Here is a 20,399-nt window from a genome sequence, read left to right on the forward strand (position 1 = left end):
TCACTGGGGACCCTGTACTCAGTTCAATGGATGGCTGTGAGCCTCTACAGCTGTATTAGTCAGATACTGTCAGAGCCTCTCAGGAGATAGCTATATCAGCTGGCTTGCCCTTCCTTCAGTCTCTGCAATTCCTTCCGTGGGTATTTTGGTCCCCCTTTTAAGAAGGAATGAAATGCCCACATTTTGGTCTTCCTTCTTGAGTGTCTTGTGGTTTGTGGGTTATTCTTCGTGTATTCCGAACTTCTGGGCGAATAACCACTTATCAGAGAGTGCATACCATGTGTGTTCTTTTGTGATTGGGTTACCTCACTCAGGATGATAGTCTCCAGATCCTTTCTAAGTGTTTCTGTTTTCTTAGGGAAACAAAAAGCAACTCCTAGTGAGAGTGGGGAAGGAAATGGGGTTGTTGGCAGTTTGAGAAGGTAGAAGGTGTGAAACACTATTTCTGAGAGAGGATGAACTAGGGCAGTGGTGGTTACATTTTAACACCAGTATCACACAGACTGTTGGGCTTCATCCCCAGATTTTCTGGCTTTTGAGTCTGGATGAGCTTAGAGTATGTATCAGTTGCAAGCTTCTGAAAGTTTTGATGCTACTGGTCTGGAAGTCATCCTTTGAGAATTACGGGACTAAGGACATTAGAATTCACACTAGGGATTTCTGGTAGTCCAGGGGGTCCTTAAGTTTTCTGATTGCCAATCTGAAGACAGGCTACCCTGTATGACTGTGTACTTGTACCCAGTAGTCCTCATCTTCACTGGGGAGGTTCAGGACTGGAAGAGGTCGTAAGCTGAACTTCACTAGGGTTGGGTTTCACATAAAGACGGGATGGTGACAAAGTTCAGAATGATCAGGAACTAGAAGATAATATTCAAACCTTACATCAATGAGAAAATGTGGCTAAAATATGAGAACACTAAAGTTGAAAAATAATTTTGAAATGGGATGGCATTAAGTGTGGGACAATAGTACAATACAACACTGGTATTTATATTGTATTTCAGGAAGTAAAAAGCACGTTATGACTCATTTAGCCTTGAAGATCCATCCAGAATTTTAGAGATATTTGCATATTCATATTTGTTGTATCAATATTCATAACTTCCCATAAGTGGAGAAAACTTACATGCTTATTGAAAGATAATAAATAAATAAAATGAAATATAGGCAAACAATGGAAATATGCAGCCTTAATATGTTATAGCATGGGTGAACCTCAAGGAAAGTAGGCTAAGTAAAATAAACAAGTCACAAAAAGGTTGTATAATGTCACTCAATGTCACAGAATCATGGTTGCCAATGTTGGGTCTAGGGGCAGAAAGAATTTGTGTATAGTGGGTTTAGAGGTTTAATTTTGCAACATGAAAATGTTATGGTGATCTGCTGCATGATGATATATGTACACTCAGCACCACTGCATGACAGACTCAAAATTGGCTGTGTGGTAAATCTAGTGGTATGTGTTGCTTACCCAGTAAGAAAAAAAAATACTGCCGGACAAATACAGTAACCATCTTCCTTCTCAGAGATTCTCAGGGGGAAGTAAGAGTTATAAAATACTTTTATTCTAAAAATGTAAAATTATGGTCTCAGATATTATGATTCTTAAACTAAACTAAAAGCTCTGGAGAATATGAGGTTCAGAAGAATGTTCCCAGAAATACTTAAAATGTTAGATGAAGCCCAGTGAGTTAAATACTATTTAGACAAAGCTGGAGAATGACAATCATGTTCTAAACAACAACCAAAAGGGGAAATGACACTCGAGTGCAGGGCCGGCAGTTCCACAGATGAATTGATGGTGGTTAAATAGTGGACTGTGACCAGAATGGAAGCTGCAGAGCCTCGTCATAGTTTCCTTGGCTTACTTGGGTGAGTTTACTACTGTGCTAAGGAGAGAATCCTACCTAGTCTCCCAATTTTAAGATGTTTTAGGAAATAAATCCATGGTCTTTAAGGAAGATACAAAATGATACTAAAATAATGTAGAGAGCAAATAAAACTTCAGCAGAATCAAAGAGTAAAAAAACCAAACTATTGGCGATGCCAGTGTGCTTTGGGACAGAAAGTTCATATATTTCATGATGGTAGCAACTTCTAAAATGAATCCAGAAGGAAATGGAAATTCAGGGGCTGTATTCCAAAATTCATACAGGATACCACTCATCATTTCTTAGGAAAGACAGCATCTGCTCATTTCTGCTTGTATCTTATAGTTTGTTGGCATCTTAGGAGACGACTGATACACTAGTTTAGGCTAGAAGGGACTCATACAGAAGATGCAATTTCCTAAACTTCAACTTGAAGCTGCTGCTAAGAGTGGTGTCTTTTCTTAGTTCCAAACGGGACCCAAAGGCTGTCACACTGAAAAAAGAAAGAAAAGGGGAAAAACAACTGTACCACATGTGAATATAAAAAAGAAGAGAACTCTAGCCAATTGCACCACCACCGGATGGAAGAGCCCAGCTGACACAACCTGGTCTAGGGAGTTTTGGGTTTACTCCCTTTACTTCAGGAAAGCCTCAACTGTAAGTATTCTCTGATTTTTAAAAGCCACACACAGAAGCCTTTGTTTTAGTTAAAACTTGATTATTGGAATGTTCAGAGTGAAGCTCGATGTACGCTGGTAACACTATTCTGCTATCAGCAAATCTCTGCTTTTTAGAGTCACTGAGTAAACTGCTTTGGATGACACCTCTGCTTTTCAAAGGAGGCTGTCTTTTTGGATAGAATAACTAGGGACAATAGTCACATTGTTTATTGGCACTATGTAGTCATAATGATTTACAGCTGTGTTTGAATCAACTACAGTTATTTTCAGACAGTGTAAATTTAAGCAATATACTACAGATTTCCTATTTATTATCTCTTGATTTAACTATGCTGTACTGTCTCCCCATCTTAAATATTTTTATTATATTTTTACTATCTTATGGTATAGACCAGTTACAATTTAAGTTTCATGTTTTGGAACTAAATAAAGAGAATACAGAAGAGAAAAATATACCACAATATACTTTTAAAAATTAATTCAAACAACTAAAAGTAAACAGTTAAGTTTACAACAAAGCTAAATATAGTACTAATATCATTATTTCCTAAGTAACATGCTTTCAATTGTTCTGTATACAGCAGTTCCTGCGACTTCTGAAGTATGGCCTGAATAGATTTAGTCATTATTATCAGCCCATTATCAAATAGGTATGTATTTCAACACATGATATTGATAGAAATAATACCCAAATATCATGTTAAATGATCTTTTCTTGGCTACAACCACTGAAGAAAACCTGGGAGAGGTAGGATGGTGGCAGTTGGGGTACGAGTGCTCACACAGGGCTGCAAACATAGGAATGGGGCTTACTGAGTAACAAACACTACCTGCTATTAGAGAATGAGCGGGACTACTGTATGAGCTACAAGTCAGGTCTGCCACGTCAACAGGCTATGCTCACTTATTTCTCATCTTCATTGGCAAATTCTTACATCAAACAGGTAGCTCTTGAAATATGAATAAACAGCCTTAAGAATAATTAGTGAATCCCAGCACTTGGGAGGCAGAGGCAGACGGATCTCTGAGTTTGAGGCCAGCATAGTCTACAGACTGAGTTCCAGGAGAGCCAGGGCTACACAGAGAAACTCTGCTTTGATCTCCCGAAATTAATGATAATGATGATGATGATGATGATGATGGTGATGATGGTCAGTGAGTGAATGATACCAACACACCAGATGACTTATAGATGACTTATTTACTTTCCTGCTTTCGCAGTATTGGATATCGAACTCCAAGGGCTTTGTGCTTTTAGGCAACTGCTCTACCATTTAGATATGTTCCTGGCCCTCTTTTAACTTGTTCTTTTGAGGCAGGGTCTCACTAAGTTAGACAGCATTGCTGTGAACTTATGATTCTCCTGCCCTGAACTACCAAGGAGCTGTGATTACAGACAGACATGAGCCAACAAGCCTAGCTCCCAATTTACTTTAAAGGTGACCCTAGTTACCAAATTTGAGACAGGCTGTAACTTGTGAATTGGTTGATAATCACTGGCTGCTGGCTAGCTACTATCTGGTACTGTATGCCATGCTTCTGTTGCTGTTGAAACACACTGCTTTTGCTTTATTCTCCTTTAACTTGACACTAACAGCTCAAAAGGTTTATTAGTGCTTTTGTCCAACTATTATTGATTACTTAATTTTACTTGCACACTAGATAGACTGAAGAAATGGTCTCAGGATATGTTCTCTGTGCTGATATCTTCCTAGAAACATTTTCATTATTGCTCTTTGGCCCAGAAATAAGTCTGGAAATTCTGATTAATGATTTGATTCCATGAAGTCTGGGTTTACTTGCATACTGTTATAAACCTAGCAAATGGAAAGATTAATAACTTTCCGAGGAGCAAAGCTAGACAGTACAACTTCTTTGTAAAACAACTAAAGTAGATAGTGGTAAAGGAATCCTGTTCAACTACTATCAGTTGATAGAATTCAACACTAATAAGGAAACAGTGATCAGTTATGATAGAAGTGAAGTTTACCAAGGAGGTTCAGGGTCTTTCAGAGTCAGAGTTAAGTCCCAGCTTGGGTACTACCACTTAAGAGCTTTGAGACCACAGTACCTATGGCTCTTTCCTTACCTTACATGCTATTATAAAGACTATATAGAGCCAGAGAGGTGGCTCAGTTGTTAAGAGCACTAACTGCTCTTCCAGAGGTCCTGAGTTCAATTCCCACATGGTGGCTCACACAATCTGGAATGTGATCTGATGCCCTCTTCTGGTGTGTCTGCAGACAACTGCAGTGTACTCACATACATAAAATAAATAGAAATTCTTAAAAAAAGACTATATAAAAATTATATCATGTGTTCAAACAGTATCTGGATCACAGTAAGTGCTAAATAATGATTAATCATTTGACCATTTAGTACAAGGGTTCAATTTTGGCTACACACTGGATACCTCTCATGAATTTTTAAACCTGTATATCAAGCCCATTCCAGAACAGCTGTATCAGAGTATCTGGGAAGAAGCTAGACATTGGTATCTTCAAAGAGATGCTCATTTACAGACTAGAGTACCACTGAAAATCCTTCCTACAGAGTGCTGCAGATTTGAGTCTCTAACTGGAAGACTTAGTACCTTCTGAGCTAGACTGCTTCATTCTGTGAAAGCATTATCTCACAAGGAGACAATACCTGTCTCTGTACTTTCCAGCACTTGTCCTTGCTATGCTCTCTGCACACATGAATAAGAAGAGGAGATCCTCTTCTTCATGGCTTTGCAAAACAGTCTCATCTATAGGTTAATGTGCCTATTTCTTTCAACTTATATCTACAATATTTGAATTCTACTTCTCCCTGTTTGGTGCTTGGTCTTTCTTAAGTATACCATTGGGGATGATTTAAAAAAAAGATTTCAGGGGAGACTATAACTGTGGGACAGAATCCAGGTCAATAGTAACAATTTTTATTTAAAATACCACAGATTTTTTGAGTTAAACCAAAGATGGGTTTAATTTTTGCTGTGAAGAACAGGGAATTGTGTTATTGTGAATATAGTTGAAGCTTCCAGTACTTGTACTTTTAACACTTCACATCTATTTTCCTAAGCTTTTTCTTTCATTCAGTAATACTTACTGTGCTAAATACCTGGTACACAGAGAGGCAAACAAAACAGACTCAGTTCTTAATCCTAATAGGGTTTAAAATCTATCAGGAAGAAAAAACTACTTACAGATGCCTATTCCAAGTCACTTCAGCTTCCTGAGTCTTATCACTTTGGTCTAACTATCCTTTTACCTATGGATAAGATGTTTCTATCTGAGCCTCTGAGGGCTTCCTGTATAACCACACAGCACAGGTTTCTCTCCCCATTACTGACAATGTACTTTGAAGTATCAGCAGCCTGCTACCTTTCCTAGATTGTTTCTTCCTTTTAAGGTTTCAGATCACAAGAAACAGGCCTGGATGTTTCTACAAGCATTGTGAAATCTGTCTTCCTGCATCTGAGACACAGCCTCAGCTCTTCCTTGATTCCTTTCTCCCTTCCTCCCAGTGCCCTTCTCTCTTTCTCCTTCCATGGTCCTAATTGTGGAGACCTTTCTCAAGATGGCTTGACAGAACTTCCTCCTCGCCAGCCACTTCCTCTTCCTTGAAACCAAGTCCTGCCTTCAGTCTATAAACATTTAAAGTTGAATGCTACTTTCTATTAAAAGCCTGTACTTGACCAAAACATAGTTTTAAGAGAGGCTACATTTTCCCAAATATTTTCTCTCTATATAACATCGGATCAAAAAACTGATTATGCGAAGACAAATGTTACATGTTTATTCTCATATACAGAATCTAGATATAAAAATATAGTATGCAGAAGACATAAAAACAGAAGGAGGAGGAGGATGTGGGAGTGGATCTAAGGGAGGGAGAACAAGGGGGAATAATGAAGGTGAAGAAACCCAAAGACTGCATGTTTTCTTTCATGTAGATTGTACAGTCAAATATTTATGTTTCTCTACCTATCTACTCATCCATTCATATACATCAAAGCAGAGAGGTAGAATTTTGGGGAGGGAAACAGATGGATGGGCAGAGGAGAGTGGAAGTACAATGACACAAATGTATAAAATGCCATATTTAGTGAAATATATATTATATACTAAAACTGATTAATTTTAAAAGGAAGCAAAAATTTGAAAAATCTATTGTGCTAAGATGTGATTCAGTGGTAGAATATTTGCCTAGTATGTGCAAGGTTTTGTGTTCAATCCTCAGCACCATAAAACAATGACAACATGAAAAATTAATGATCATAGTTAAGATCTACCCTTTATAGTTGGATGGTGGTGCATGCCTTTAATCTCAGCACTCAGGAGGTACAGAAAGGTGGATCTTTGAGTTACAGCTGGCTTGATGTACAGAATAAGTTCCAGGACAGCCAGAGCTATATAAAGAAAACCTGTCTCAAAAAAAAATTCTACTTTTTATTATTGTATTTAGGGTTTGAACATACAGTCCTCTAAAACTGCTTACTGAGAACAGGGTGTCTGTCTTAATATTATTAATATGCAATATTGTTAATATTGGTCTTACTATCCAAGTAGTACTTAAGCAAATGTGTAATGTTTAGATTGATCATTAGGTACCTAGTTTTTTAAAGCTAGTTTTTTTTTCAGTACTGAGAACTCAACCAGAATTGCACACATACTAGACAAGTGTTCTATCACTGAGTTACAGGACCCAGGCCCAAAGCCAACTATTTTGAATACTTACTATGTATCGGGGTTAAGTGTTTCACATAAAAGTTTTGCATTTTTAACAAATGAGAAAATAGGCTTAGTAATGATCATTTATTCTTGATTATGAAGTTAAGTATAATTTTGAAAGTTCTGCTTTGAAGTATTTAATTTTTATTACACTTACTTATCTGTTTGTTTGTGGCAAGTATGTGCCACCACATATATCTGGAAGTCAGAGAACAACTTGTGGAGTCAGTTCTCCTCTTCTACCTGAAGATCACAACATTCCTTTACTTTTCTGAGCTATCTTATCTGTACTCTGCTATAAAGTCTATCTTACAACCACGAAAGGGATTTACAGATAAACAGGGCAGTTGCTGTAAGAAAAGAATGTGAGGAGACCTGCTTGAATTCTTCTTACGTATATAATAGGTTCCAAAAGTCAAATGCCCAAGAATCGTTCAGTAGCAAGTAGCACTGGGAACAAGTAAAATTGACATACTTAAGAAAGTTTTGGTGGCAATCTCAAATGATATAACCCAGGGCAAAATTAATGTTTAGTTAGTTTAGTTAACCTCTCATAATCTTGGAGTCTACGGTCCTGTTTCCCATCTATATTACTGTCCTATGCTTTTGGCTGGGAGTGTTTCATTGGCTGCTATCTGATCTGGTTTAATTTGACCACTATGTTCTCCTGTGAAGTGCTACAAGAGTCTCTGAAAGGAGACAGGTGCCAGCCTTGGGTCTGTCTTGGAACTGCATATTTCTATAGATAAGTAATTTTAATACTCCTATCTTGGTCTTAGGTGAAGAAGAATATTTAGGATCTTCTTTCTTATTCTCACTATGGAAAGGTATATCACTACAGTAACAATGTATGTCAAAATGAATAGATGCCAGCTCTTAGGGGGACTGGGCAGAACAGGAAGCTTTCCTAAAGTCAAGCAGGACCAGCAGGCTTCAGCTCACTCATGGCTAGAAGCACCTTTAGGGGACGTTGACATTCATCCTTGAAAAATAGGAGCTGCTGGTTCTTTTGACTATTTCTATTCCCTAAACTGTATCTCTAACTAAAGATTATCATATGGTTCAATTACTTATTTTTCTTTCAATTATTTACTTTAATATAATAAATGAAATGAACTCTGTATGCATGCCACAGCAACAGAAAAGGTTAGAGAGATCCTACGCTATTTACTGCTGTTTTGTGATGCGATAATGCTACTACTATACATGTGTAGATAGAAAAATGGAACCAAGTAGAATATCCTTATCTATGCTTTATGTTAAAGTAGCTGTTATTATCACAGCAAATAACTCAATGTTTGGCATTCTGTTGTAGGAAAGTCTGAAGACACAAAGAAGTACAAAGAGCATGTCATTTAGTACTCTTTCCTGATAGTTACAGAAGACATTGAGAAATCACGCAGTAACAATGACGACTACTTCAGTTGACAGCTGGCTTTGCTCCTCCCATGGAATGCACTTTATAACTAATTACAGTGACCAAGCCTCACAAAATTTCTCAGGAATGCCAAATGCCACTAGCTGTCCGATGGATGAAAAATTACTATCTACTGTGTTAACAACCTTCTACTCTGTTATATTCCTCGTGGGACTGGTTGGAAACATCATTGCCCTCTATGTATTTCTGGGCATCCACCGCAAAAGAAATTCCATTCAAATTTATCTACTTAATGTGGCTGTTGCAGACCTTCTACTCATCTTCTGCCTCCCTTTCCGCATAATGTATCACATCAACCAAAATAAGTGGACGCTAGGTGTGATACTTTGCAAAGTTGTGGGGACACTATTTTACATGAACATGTACATTAGCATTATTTTGCTTGGGTTTATCAGTTTGGATCGCTATATAAAAATCAATCGGTCTATACAACAAAGAAGGGCAATAACCACCAAGCAAAGTATTTATGTATGCTGTATAGTATGGACAGTTGCTCTTGCAGGATTTTTAACTATGATCATTTTGACACTGAAGAAGGGAGGCCATAATTCCACAATGTGTTTCCATTACAGAGATAGACATAATGCAAAGGGAGAAGCAATTTTTAACTTTGTTCTTGTAGTAATGTTCTGGCTTATTTTCCTACTGATAATCCTCTCATATATTAAGATTGGCAAGAATCTACTTAGGATTTCTAAACGGAGGTCAAAATTTCCTAACTCTGGCAAATATGCTACAACAGCCCGGAACTCTTTTATTGTACTGATCATTTTTACTATATGCTTTGTGCCTTACCATGCCTTTCGATTCATTTATATTTCTTCACAGCTAAATGTGTCTTCTTGTTACTGGAAGGAAATCATTCACAAAACTAATGAGATCATGCTGGTTTTCTCCTCTTTCAACAGCTGCTTGGATCCTGTCATGTATTTCCTGATGTCCAGTAATATTCGCAAAATCATGTGTCAACTTCTTTTTAGAAGGTTTCAAAGTGAAGCAAGCAGAAGTGAAAGCACTTCAGAATTTAAGCCAGGACATTTAAGCCTGCATGATCTATCTGTGACAGTCAAAATGCCGCAGTACAGCACTAAGGGTAATTGAGGCAAATGTACTCAAATGAACGACATAAACCAGCCTCTTCATTCCTTGAGATTGGTAAAATTATGGAACAAAGTCTTAGTATGTCCAAAACCCAGATCTTTAGAAGTGGTGTTCCACTTGCTTAATTGCAAAAATAGTTCAAAGCAAAGAAAAGCTTCCATTAATCCCTAGATTTTAGAACTATATGTAATTGTTAAGCTAACACTTTTAACAATGGTTACAATGTTAAGAGAAGTTCATGAATTTAACAACAAAATGGATAAAATGTCATTGTTTTTTCCAGTCACTAAAGGGTTACTAAAGTTAGGCACTTGATACTAATTTTAAATATGTTTAAAAATAAAGTAATCTGGGGACTGAGTTGAAATGTCAGTGAACATGAGTATTACTTCAAAATCTTACATCACTTGATGCTATATTCATTTATGTCTAAATCTCTGCTAACAGATGAAATAATAAAATTCTAATAAAATTGAGATTGCCCACTATTGCTGCTTAGAAAAAAATGTGAAGAATTTAAATACTAAACAGTCAAGCTAAGAACATGATAGCCTGGCAAAAGGAATTACTTAATGCAGATTCATAAATTATTCACCCACTTCACACTTTGATAGAGTTAGACACAGGCTGTATACATGATGATATGATCCAGCAAGTTCACTGCAAGGTATATCTCTTACAGGAGCATGCAGATACATACATAAGAACATATATGTACTTGGAACAATTGAGGATGTATAAGTAAAAGCAGGAAGAAATAAACTGGTTTACCACATGAAATAGCTTTAACACTTCAATGCAACACACACACACACACACACACACACACACACACACACAGACATGAGGACATTGCAAAATTAGGACTGAGTGGGAGTGGGCTGGAGAAATGTAAAGCCTGACTGTTCTTCAGAAGAATTGGGTTTGATTCCCAGCACATACATGGTAGCTCACAAACATCTGTAACTCCAGTTTCAGTGGATTCTCTTCTGGCCTCCTGGGGCAATGTAAACACCAAAACACATTAAAAAAATAGTATCAAATAAAAATAGTATTGGGAGGACCCAACATCTGTCCCAACACTGAGAGTAATTGGGACCAGAGGGACCAGGCACACAGGAACTCTGTCAGCCCAGTGGCTCAGGTTCCTTCCGGTCTCTCTGGACTAGTGTTCCAAAACACCAAGAGGAAGCTCCACTCCCAGGCCCTCTAACATGCCCAGGATCAGAGGTGAGGAGGACACAACGTCTGTCCCAACACCGGAAGTAACTGGGAGCAGCGGAACCAGGCACACAGGAACTCCACCAGCCTAGTAGCTCAGATCCCTTCCAGTCTGTCTGGGCCAACCAGTGCCCTGAGCAGACCTTGGGTGAAAGCTCCACAGCCAGTCCCAAAACATCCAGAGGAAGCTCCACTCCCAGGTGCTCTAACAAGCCCCAGGGTCACAGGATCCCAGAATCACAGGGTCACAGAGACAGCTTGACTCTGAGGAGTTCTGACACAACCATTTCTTAATTAGTGATTGATAGGGGAGAGCCCAACCCATTGTGGGTGGGGACACCCCTGGGCAGGTAGTCTTAGGTTCTATAAGAAAACAGGCTGAGGATGCCATAAGTATCACCCTCCATGGCCTCTGCTTTGGCTCTAGTCTCCAGGTTCCTGCTGTGCTTGAGTTTCTGCCCTGACTTCCTTCGAAAATGATGTGGAAGCTCATAAGCCAAATAAACCCTTTCCTCCCCAAGTTGCTTTTGGTCATGGTGTTTCATCACAGCAATGATAACTGTAACTAAGACAGTGGGTAACAGCTGTAACCAGAGCACATGGGGTAGGGTGCAGGGGTAGGCATATCCTGGGAACTTGATGGCCAGTTGACCTGGCAGATCGACAGAGCAGGGCACCTACTGTCCTCTTCTGGCCTCTGCACAGAAGTGGACATACAAGAACAAATGTGCATGCACAACCATACATACCACACGCCCACGCACACACACATGTATCACATACTCCAACACACAAACTATATTATCATCAGTTACTATAATGTTCAGGAACATTAAAATAAAATACTCATAGTTCTAGAAGTGATCTCATTATCTATATTAAATGACGGCCTCTATAAAATATTTGAAAATGTTTTATAGAATTAACTTATGCTAACTGTAATAAAGTAAAATATGATTATAGTCATCCTTCTGTAATATGTTTTAATTTTTTTTTACTGGTAGAAATTTCATTTTTAAACATTATTTAAATTAGTCTGAATCTTGAGAATAGTTATAGAATTTAATAAAAATATGCTACCAATTCACTAAATTTAGGGATATTTATTACATATAATGTCTTATTAATCACAGGTATATGTACTTAGGAAATACTGACTTTCTATCTGCCAACATAAGGCTTAGTTGTAGATATGCACAGAAAAAGGAAATTCAGAAGTACATGCATATCTTTACCTTGCAAAAGATCTGCAGATAGAACAAGCTTCTAAATACTATCTCATATGTGCAATGCCATATAAGGGCAACATGAACTGCCTGGCTCCCTGAGTGACATCTCAGTGCTAAGCACTCTTGTTAGTTTTGGGAAAGTACTATACACAGAGCCAGGCTAGATGGTTCCTGTCTCTACCATCTTAGAAAAAGCAATACTATATAAGCCTTGATTTTTAATAAAGAAATGGACTAATCCTGCTCATACAAAAATATAACTAATACAATTCAACTATTTCAACCAAAACCTATTTAAAGTTACCCAGAAAACACAAAGTAGAAAAATTTCAAGAGATAATATGAATGCTGCAGATTTATTATTTTTTAGGTTTCTAAAGCACATACTCAGCATATCTAATTTCAAAACCTGAAAGTTAAAATGTTCCAAAATCTGAAATATTTTAAAATTTTAGATACTAGAATTTTAGGGTAGGAATGTTCAACCAGTTAAGTCTGTGCAGATATCCCTAGATCAGAGTAACTCCAAAATCTGAAACACTTATGGTCCTAAACATTTCAGATAAGGGATACTTAATCTGATGACAGAAACTTACTTCATTTCTATTAAATACACTCTTATCCTTCAATTTAAAGAACAAACAAACAAGGGAGCAAATGCAGAGAAAAACTTACTAGGGGAATGAAATAAACATCTGAAATAGGCCTTGATGATGTAAAGAGAGTATATGGCATGTGACTGGCACTCAGAAGTGGGTAGGAACTAATCAGAGGGAGACCTAAAGCTTTGTTAGTTATGGTGTGCATATTTGTGAAAAGCTTCTAAGATAACTCTTACACATCCCTTTCCCTGAGAGAAAATCATTGCAAATAAAAGAGCTTCAGGAAGGAAGTGATGGCTTAATAAATAGTGTTGTGCAAATTTAAAGTAAAAAGCCAATTTATATCCTCACCTTGTACCACACCAAAGGAAATTTAAATGGAATTAAAAATTAGTTGTAAATAAAGAAGTTAGTTGTTAAAAACATAGATGGCTAAATCATCTGTGGGTGGGAAATAGTTTTCTATTAATGCAATGATAGCTCTCTCTCTCTCTCTCTCTCTCTCTCTCTCTCTCTCTTGAGACATGGTTTCTCTGAGTAGCCCTGGCTGGCCTCGAACTCAGAAATCTGCCTGCCTCTGCCTCCCAAGTGCTGGGATTAAAGGCGTGCACCACCACTGCCTGGCTCAATGATAGCAATCTCTATAGAGAAATGTCCAGGTTATGCCTGGATCAGTGGCTGCTGTAATGTCTTAGTTCAGTTTGGGTTTGCAGATAAGAATTGGTGGTGGAAGCAATGGTCATAGTTCTGGAAAACAGGCTTGTCCTAAATTCAACTCTGCCTCTTATTTTCTTCCTTCACATTTACAAGCAACAAAATGGGAATCAAAGTAAACACATATTTATATACATGCTGGGGATTAGACCCAAGTCTTACTGTTTGTGTAGCAAGCAATTTATCAACTGAGCTATTTCCCTAACCCTCCAAGATGATAGTTACTAAAAACAAACAACCCCAACCTCCTCAAAACTTAGTACTATTAATATGCAATTAGTGCAAAAACATTTATCAAAATTGTATGATGCCAAAATCCCCAAACCTTCAAGACTGGCTTTCTGGCTGTCATATATTTGTATATCTTGCAAACTCTACTTGACTCTTGAAAGTTAATTCAATGTAAACACAGACATGTGGAACATATTTTTAAAAAAGGTAAATTGGTACATTTTTCCTAATTTAATTTTTTTCAAGTTCATAAAAACCTATAAAGAAACATCACATGATGAGTTTTGAAAAGATTTTCAGTTGCAGTTTGAATATATATGTCACTTTTAGCTTTGGTCACCCAGAGAAATTAGTTCAGGGGCAACAGTTAGCCATTACTTATCTTACTTGGTAATTTCACATGTAAGTTTACTTTATATGTATATAAACTATTTTTTTTCTTGAAACAGGACAGTGGTATGTATGTAGTACAGGCTGGCCTTGATCTTGTTATCTTACTGTTTGGTCATACTGGGATTTTACAGGTGTGCATTATTATACTTGGGTAATGTTATTTTTGTACTTTTTAAAACACGTATGTGTATAACAAGATACACTTTCTTTTTTAAAAAAAAGTTTACATGTGGTGTAACTACTATTTTATCATTTTACAGCTTTTTCCCATTGTAGCTATCCTTATCTATGTCTAACACAGAGGCTTTATTTCTTTTCATAGATGAAGTGTTATAGGACATAAATCAACATGAGTTCATTTCTCCGTTTCCCCTACTAATGGACATTTAGGTGGTTTCCAGTTTTTCTATTAGTAGGAGCCATGGAGAGGAGCAGTCTTCTGCTCGACAAGGGTCCTTGCATAGAGGTTCCTTTTAGTTGACACCTCAAGCAATAATGCCTGGCTGTAAGACTGAAGGTCTTCAGCATATCCCAGTTCTGATCATTTTCCAAAGCAATTTTATTATGTATACACCCAATCTCACAAGTAAGCAGAAATGAGTTCTTAGCTGCCAATATCCTCACTTGGTTTTGTCACACACTTGGTTTCATCACACACTACTTTTTGTCAATCAGATAGGTGTAAGATGATATCTTCTTGTGGCTTCAGTGTGCACTTTCCAGATCACTAGGGCAATGGAGTGTCATCTGTAATACTTCCTGCATGTAGGCTTTCTCTTGGGTGAATGGTCTGCTCATAGCTGCACTTCCCCCGCCTCCTCAGTTACTTAACTTTTTTTATTGAAAATTGTTGAAAATTTCTTTATATACTCTAGACCTTAATCCTTTCTTGTTTAAATAGGTCACAAATAACTTCAACTTATATGTACTTGTATTTAGAGTTCAGTGGCTTCTTCTCCCAGACAACAATAGCAAAGACAAAACAAAAACAAAGAAACAACAACAACAACAACAACAACAACACCCTTTATCAATAAATCTAGCCCATAAGACTCCTAGCAATGGAGGATATGGAGCCTGAAACAGCCATCTCCTGTAACCAGGCAACACTTCTAGTGGAGGGACTGGGACACCAACTCAGCCACAAAACTTTGACTTACAATTTGTCCTACCTACACGATGTGCTGGGGGTAAAGGTGGGGCAGAAATTGTGGGAGTGGCCAATCAATGACTGATCCAGCTTGAAACCCATGCCATGAGAGGGAGCCTACCCCTTGACATTGCCTGCAGTGCCAGGAACAAGAGGCTGGATAGCCTAGAGATCTAGGATAGAACCAAACATGACTGACAAAAAAAGAGGCAATTAAACGACTCTTAATGATATTCTGCTATAGGTTGGTGCCTAGCCCAATTGTCATTAGAGAGGCTTCAGCCAGCAATTATGGAAACAGATGCAGAGACTCGCAGCCAAACATTAGGTGGAGTTTGGGGAATCCTGCAGAAATGGGGGAAGAAGGATGTAGGAGACAGAGGGATCAAGAATGCTACAAGAAAATCCACAAAATCAACTAACTGGGGCTCATAGGGACCCATTAACAACCAGGGAGCCTGCATGGGTCTGATGTAGGCCCTCTGCACATCTGTTACAGTTGTGTACCTTGGTCTTCTTGTGGGACTCCTAACAGCAGGAGCTGGGGCTATCTCTGATTCTGCTGCCTGCCTTTGGGATCCTTTCCTTTTACAGGGTTGCCTTGTTTAGCCTTAATAGGAGAGAAGGTATCTAGTATTACTGTAACTTGATATACTGTAGCTGGTTGATACCCATGAGAGGCCTGCCCTTTTCTGAAGAGAAATGGAGGAAGAGTGGATGGGTGGGTGGAAAGGGAGGTGGTAGTTGGGGACCAGGAGGAAAAAGGAGTGAGGGGAAACTGGAGTCAGGAATGAACTAACTAACTAACTAACTAACTAACTAACTAACTAACTAAAAAGTAAATCTAGCTAGTCACCAGTCTTCATGTACATTCCTCAAGGACTCGAAAATTCATAGATCAGATCATATTTTTGATAGCTTAGCATTTCACTTACAAATAGTAGTATCAAATGAGGTATCAAATGAGGGGACCCCTGAGAACATAAAAAGAGAAATGTTTTCTGAGTGTTAAAACTACAAAACCTAGCCGGACAGTGGTGGCCCATGCCTTTAATCCCAGCACTTGGGAGGCAGAGGCAGGCAGATCTGAGTTCGAGGCCAGCCTGGTCTACAGAGTGAGTTCCAAGACAGCCAGGGCTATACAGAAAAACCCTATCTCAAAAAACCAAAATAAATAAATAAATGAATAAATAAATAAATACAAAAACAAAAAACAAAAACCCTACAAAACCCAAGCTCTTGTGTATAAATATGTAAAAATACTTTTAAGAAACACAATGTTTCAGATCAGATGTCCTGATTAAATACTAAACATGTTACGGAAAAGAATTAGTGGTTCTCTAGAGAAAAAAAGAAAATTAAGGGGAAGCTGTGCAGGGGAAATATCAGTATTGCCTAGTCCAACAGTCCAGTGGGTTAGTGTTGACCAATGGATATGGAGTACAATCTGTGACTTAATGATATGACCATGGGAAGAAGCCTGGTGAGGTCAAATGTAATGTAGAGCTTAGTAACACTTCAGTAAATAATGAACAGAGAGGTAGCATAATAGACAGGCTAAAAGACTGCCTGAGTTCAAATATTTGCTTCTTCATTTATAAGTTGCCTTGGACACGCTCTTTCTCTTCCAGAGAAAAACATGAGTAATGGCTGGACCTCACTCAGAGAGTTGCCAAGAGGGCTGAATGACTTAGTAAAAGTACCCAGCAATCAGAAAATATTTGGTATGTTATCCAAATAGCCAAATACCAGGGGAAAGGCAGAAATACACAGCTGGAAGCTAAGGGTAAACATGAGATCTAGAGAGGTATACAATGAAAGTGACCAACTCTAGAAGAAACTTACAAAGTGAACTGAATCCTAAATCCTAGCTTGCATTCCTAACAGCAGTATCTGGAGAGGTAGCAGATCCATTCTGCTTTATGTTAGCCAGACCATACTCTGAGACTCAGCAAGCAGACAAAGAATGTGAGGGCATCTGGAAAGATGCCAGAAGATACATTAATATGCATCTGAGCCTTGGCTTTTCTGTATAATCTGGATCACTGAACTAGTCATCACACTGCAATGGAAAATAGCAACAAGGTCCCTTCCCTAGAGATCTGCCTCAACAGTAGGAACTCAAGTGAGAGTAGTAACCCTAATGCCTCTGCTGTGTTATTTTTGTTTTTGTTCTTTTGGAGGCAGGAACTCTTCACATAGCACAGGCTGGCTTTCAACATACTATTCTACTGACGGAGTTTTCCAAGTTCAGGGATTCTAAGTGAATGCCACCATGGCCAGTCTACCCTATTTTCAAATATTGGCCATCTGCAAGTTTCTAGATCAAAGTTCTTCATGCCTTCTGCTAATCCTGCTGGCATAGACTTTACAGAGAGTCCTTTAATAGCAGTTCCTTTCGCCGTTTCCTTCCTGCCTTTTTCTGCTGTCTTCCAAATGAGATGTTCTTAGCACCCTGGACACTCCCTTCTGCTGTTTTCCTTTCCTGTACTCAGTAGCACCTCTTTCTTTTCCCCAGTTCAGTTTTGTCTCTGTGTCCCTACTTTCTCTTTTAAGACAATTTTCTCATAATGGCATGCACTCTTCTTTTCCACACCCCCTCTCCATCTGTCAGAAGCAGAAATGCTCATCTGTATGGGGAAATTCAGTCTGTACTCAGAAGAAAACACCGTTTCTTCTATATTTTTAAGTGAACACATTGAGCTGGCTGTAAAGGGAACTGTCGGGTTTGCATGCATGCTCATATTCACTTCCCCTTTGTGGCCAGCAAGGCTTGAAAAACACAGGACACATGGGGTCAGCTTTTGTGGGTAAAGATTACATGGTTCCAAGTATGTGTGGCAATTAGGAAGAGAAGAGAGCCAAGTAACACAAGTGAGCTTCCTGATCCAATGATTGGATATTTATGGTCCTCATAATAGTGAAACCTCAAGTGATGGTTCAGCTTAGAGGGGTGGGAGAGGTGCTCCCTTACATCCTTTCAGGCTATGGTACTGTAGATGGCAATGAGCATACTTAGTTCTCAGGATCAAACAAACTTTTAGAACTAGCAGGAATAGGCTTTTCTTCTAGTTTTAGTGCCAAGCTAGAGTGATGTTCTAGAAGCACAGAAAGGGATATTCATAGTGTATGAAAATTACAAAGGCCCAGATTTGTGGTACATTTAGTGTAGGTTTTAGTATGAGAAGGAACCAAAGCAGTTTGACAGTTCAAGGACCTGCATAGCACATGTGAGCATAATTTTCTTTCCTTTGAGGAATGTTGTGGAGGAAACAGTGGACTCTAAGCTACATGTACCTTATTAATCCCTAGGGAGAGAGCCATTTTATTGCACTCAAGGGAAAAATATAAAAGCCTAGTCAGACCATCAAAAGTGAAAGCATATTCAAAGAAATGTGGTAGATTAAAATGAAAACAGTGTATTCAAACTACTTTCTAAAGAGGCAATAATGGATAGAAGACATTTCTTTAAGGAAAAGTTAGTTCTTTGAGTGAGTTTACTTGCCAGCTCTTCTGTTTGTGAGGTGGGATGATGGAACTGTGTATTCATGTGAGAGATCCATACAGGATGGGAGGTGGTAACTGAAGATTTAGTGACAAACCACACATTCTCAGGGATAAAACCATGGATGTGCCCCTGGTGTAGAGAGCTGAGCTATGAGGCACTTTTATGAAGAGGGATCAGCATAGTTGACTGGCTACTGGAGGAAGTGAGGACAGTGGAGGAGAAAGGGTATCTCTTCTAATAGTTTCTTCAGAGGATAAAATATGCTTTAAAATACATTTGTTAACTATTTTCATTATAAGCCCTTTAGCATTACTTGACTTTTCAAACTATATCCATCAGCTGCCATAATCAGAAGTTAAATACGACAAGATGACAACAAAATTGTCCCATGCTAAAATGTTAGACTGTTTTTTTTTCTCTTTCTTTTTTTAGTGGGTGTAGGATCTCACTATGTGGCTTGGGTTGTCCTAGAAACCAGACTAGCTTCACAGAGATCCATCTGCCTCCTGAGTGCAGGGAGTAAAGGTATGTCCTACCATGCCCAGCTTGCCAGACTTTCTATTAACCTCCAGGATAATTAGAGTCATGAATATTTCACAAAAGTGACTCATGATAATCATTAAAACAAAATAAGACAAAACCAAGCCTTAAATGATTTATCCTATCCATGGCTGATGAGTAGCACTGGGCTTTCATCTTGAGAGAATTTATTGTTTTAAAATTATTTTCATTTTATCACTTTTAAACTGGTTTTCATGTACTAGAAAAAGGACATTTATATATTTCTTAGAGCTTAAAAGGACAAACCTTTCAAAATTTTTTAATTTTTTTTTTACCCCAGCCTGTACCGCAGTCATTTCCAGCTGGAAACTAAGCAAATTAAAAACAAAACAAAACAAAACAAAACAAACAAACAAACAAAAAAAACCCAAAACATTGGAGCTTTGTTGCGGTGATACACTGCCCTCTGCCGGCCAGAGCTCTAAAGAAGCAAGCAGTTTACAGAGCTGTTCCGTGATAAAATTTAACAAAGCTTTTCTTCCCAGCTGTTTTCTACTAGGTATTTCTGGAAATGTGGAACTTAAGCATTTACTATTTCCAAGAATCAATGCTTAGTATTATTAAATTAACACATTTCAGGTTGGTTTTTCCTAAAAGAAAGGCAACAAGAAAATGTTAGAAACAGAGCCATGTATACTTGTCTGGAATGACTAATTTCAACTCTAAACTATTTCCACATGTCAAAAGATTGCATCAAGATACAAGTGCCAATGGATGAGACACCTAGTTTAGTAGGAATTATCAATGATTGCTAATATCCACTGGGTAATAGGGTAACATTAAAATTAGGACCTGAAAATACAAGCTTCAGATTACATAAAAAGTTGACATAAGTAAAAGCTATTTTTCGTCAACAGAGATATGAGCTACTTGGTCACCTTATCGGAAGCAGTGATGCCCAAACAGACTCTATGCTTTTTTGCATGAGTGCCTTTTCTTTTTGTTGTTATTTACCTTATTTACATAGTTTTTGTTTGTTTTGGTT

At 38.1% G+C, this 20,399-nt stretch overlaps 2 protein-coding genes across 3 annotated transcripts in view; one reads left to right on the forward strand and one right to left on the reverse strand.

Annotated features, from left to right (window-relative positions):
* Gpr34 (G protein-coupled receptor 34) overlaps positions 1-10,293 on the forward strand; it is a 17,813-nt gene extending 7,520 nt beyond the window's left edge. The window contains exons 1-4 of one of the 2 annotated variants that reach the window (XM_031342899.1): positions 1,545-1,872; positions 2,337-2,528; positions 3,133-3,201; positions 8,582-10,293. In XM_031342899.1, coding sequence (XP_031198759.1) covers positions 8,675-9,805 — 1,131 coding nt within the window. In that variant the 5' untranslated portion in view covers positions 1,545-1,872; positions 2,337-2,528; positions 3,133-3,201; positions 8,582-8,674 and the 3' untranslated portion in view covers positions 9,806-10,293. Of the gene's footprint in view, positions 1-1,544; positions 1,873-2,336; positions 2,529-3,132; positions 3,202-8,581 lie in introns of those variants that run through there. The other variant, XM_031342963.1, reaches the window with a different exon arrangement.
* The window catches only part of Cask (calcium/calmodulin dependent serine protein kinase), a 340,530-nt gene that overhangs the window by 120,945 nt on the left and 199,186 nt on the right, over positions 1-20,399 (reverse strand). The window lies entirely within an intron of this gene.

Source organism: Mastomys coucha, chromosome X (assembly GCF_008632895.1).
Source record: "Mastomys coucha isolate ucsf_1 chromosome X, UCSF_Mcou_1, whole genome shotgun sequence".
NCBI classification, from domain to species: domain Eukaryota; kingdom Metazoa; phylum Chordata; class Mammalia; order Rodentia; family Muridae; genus Mastomys; species Mastomys coucha.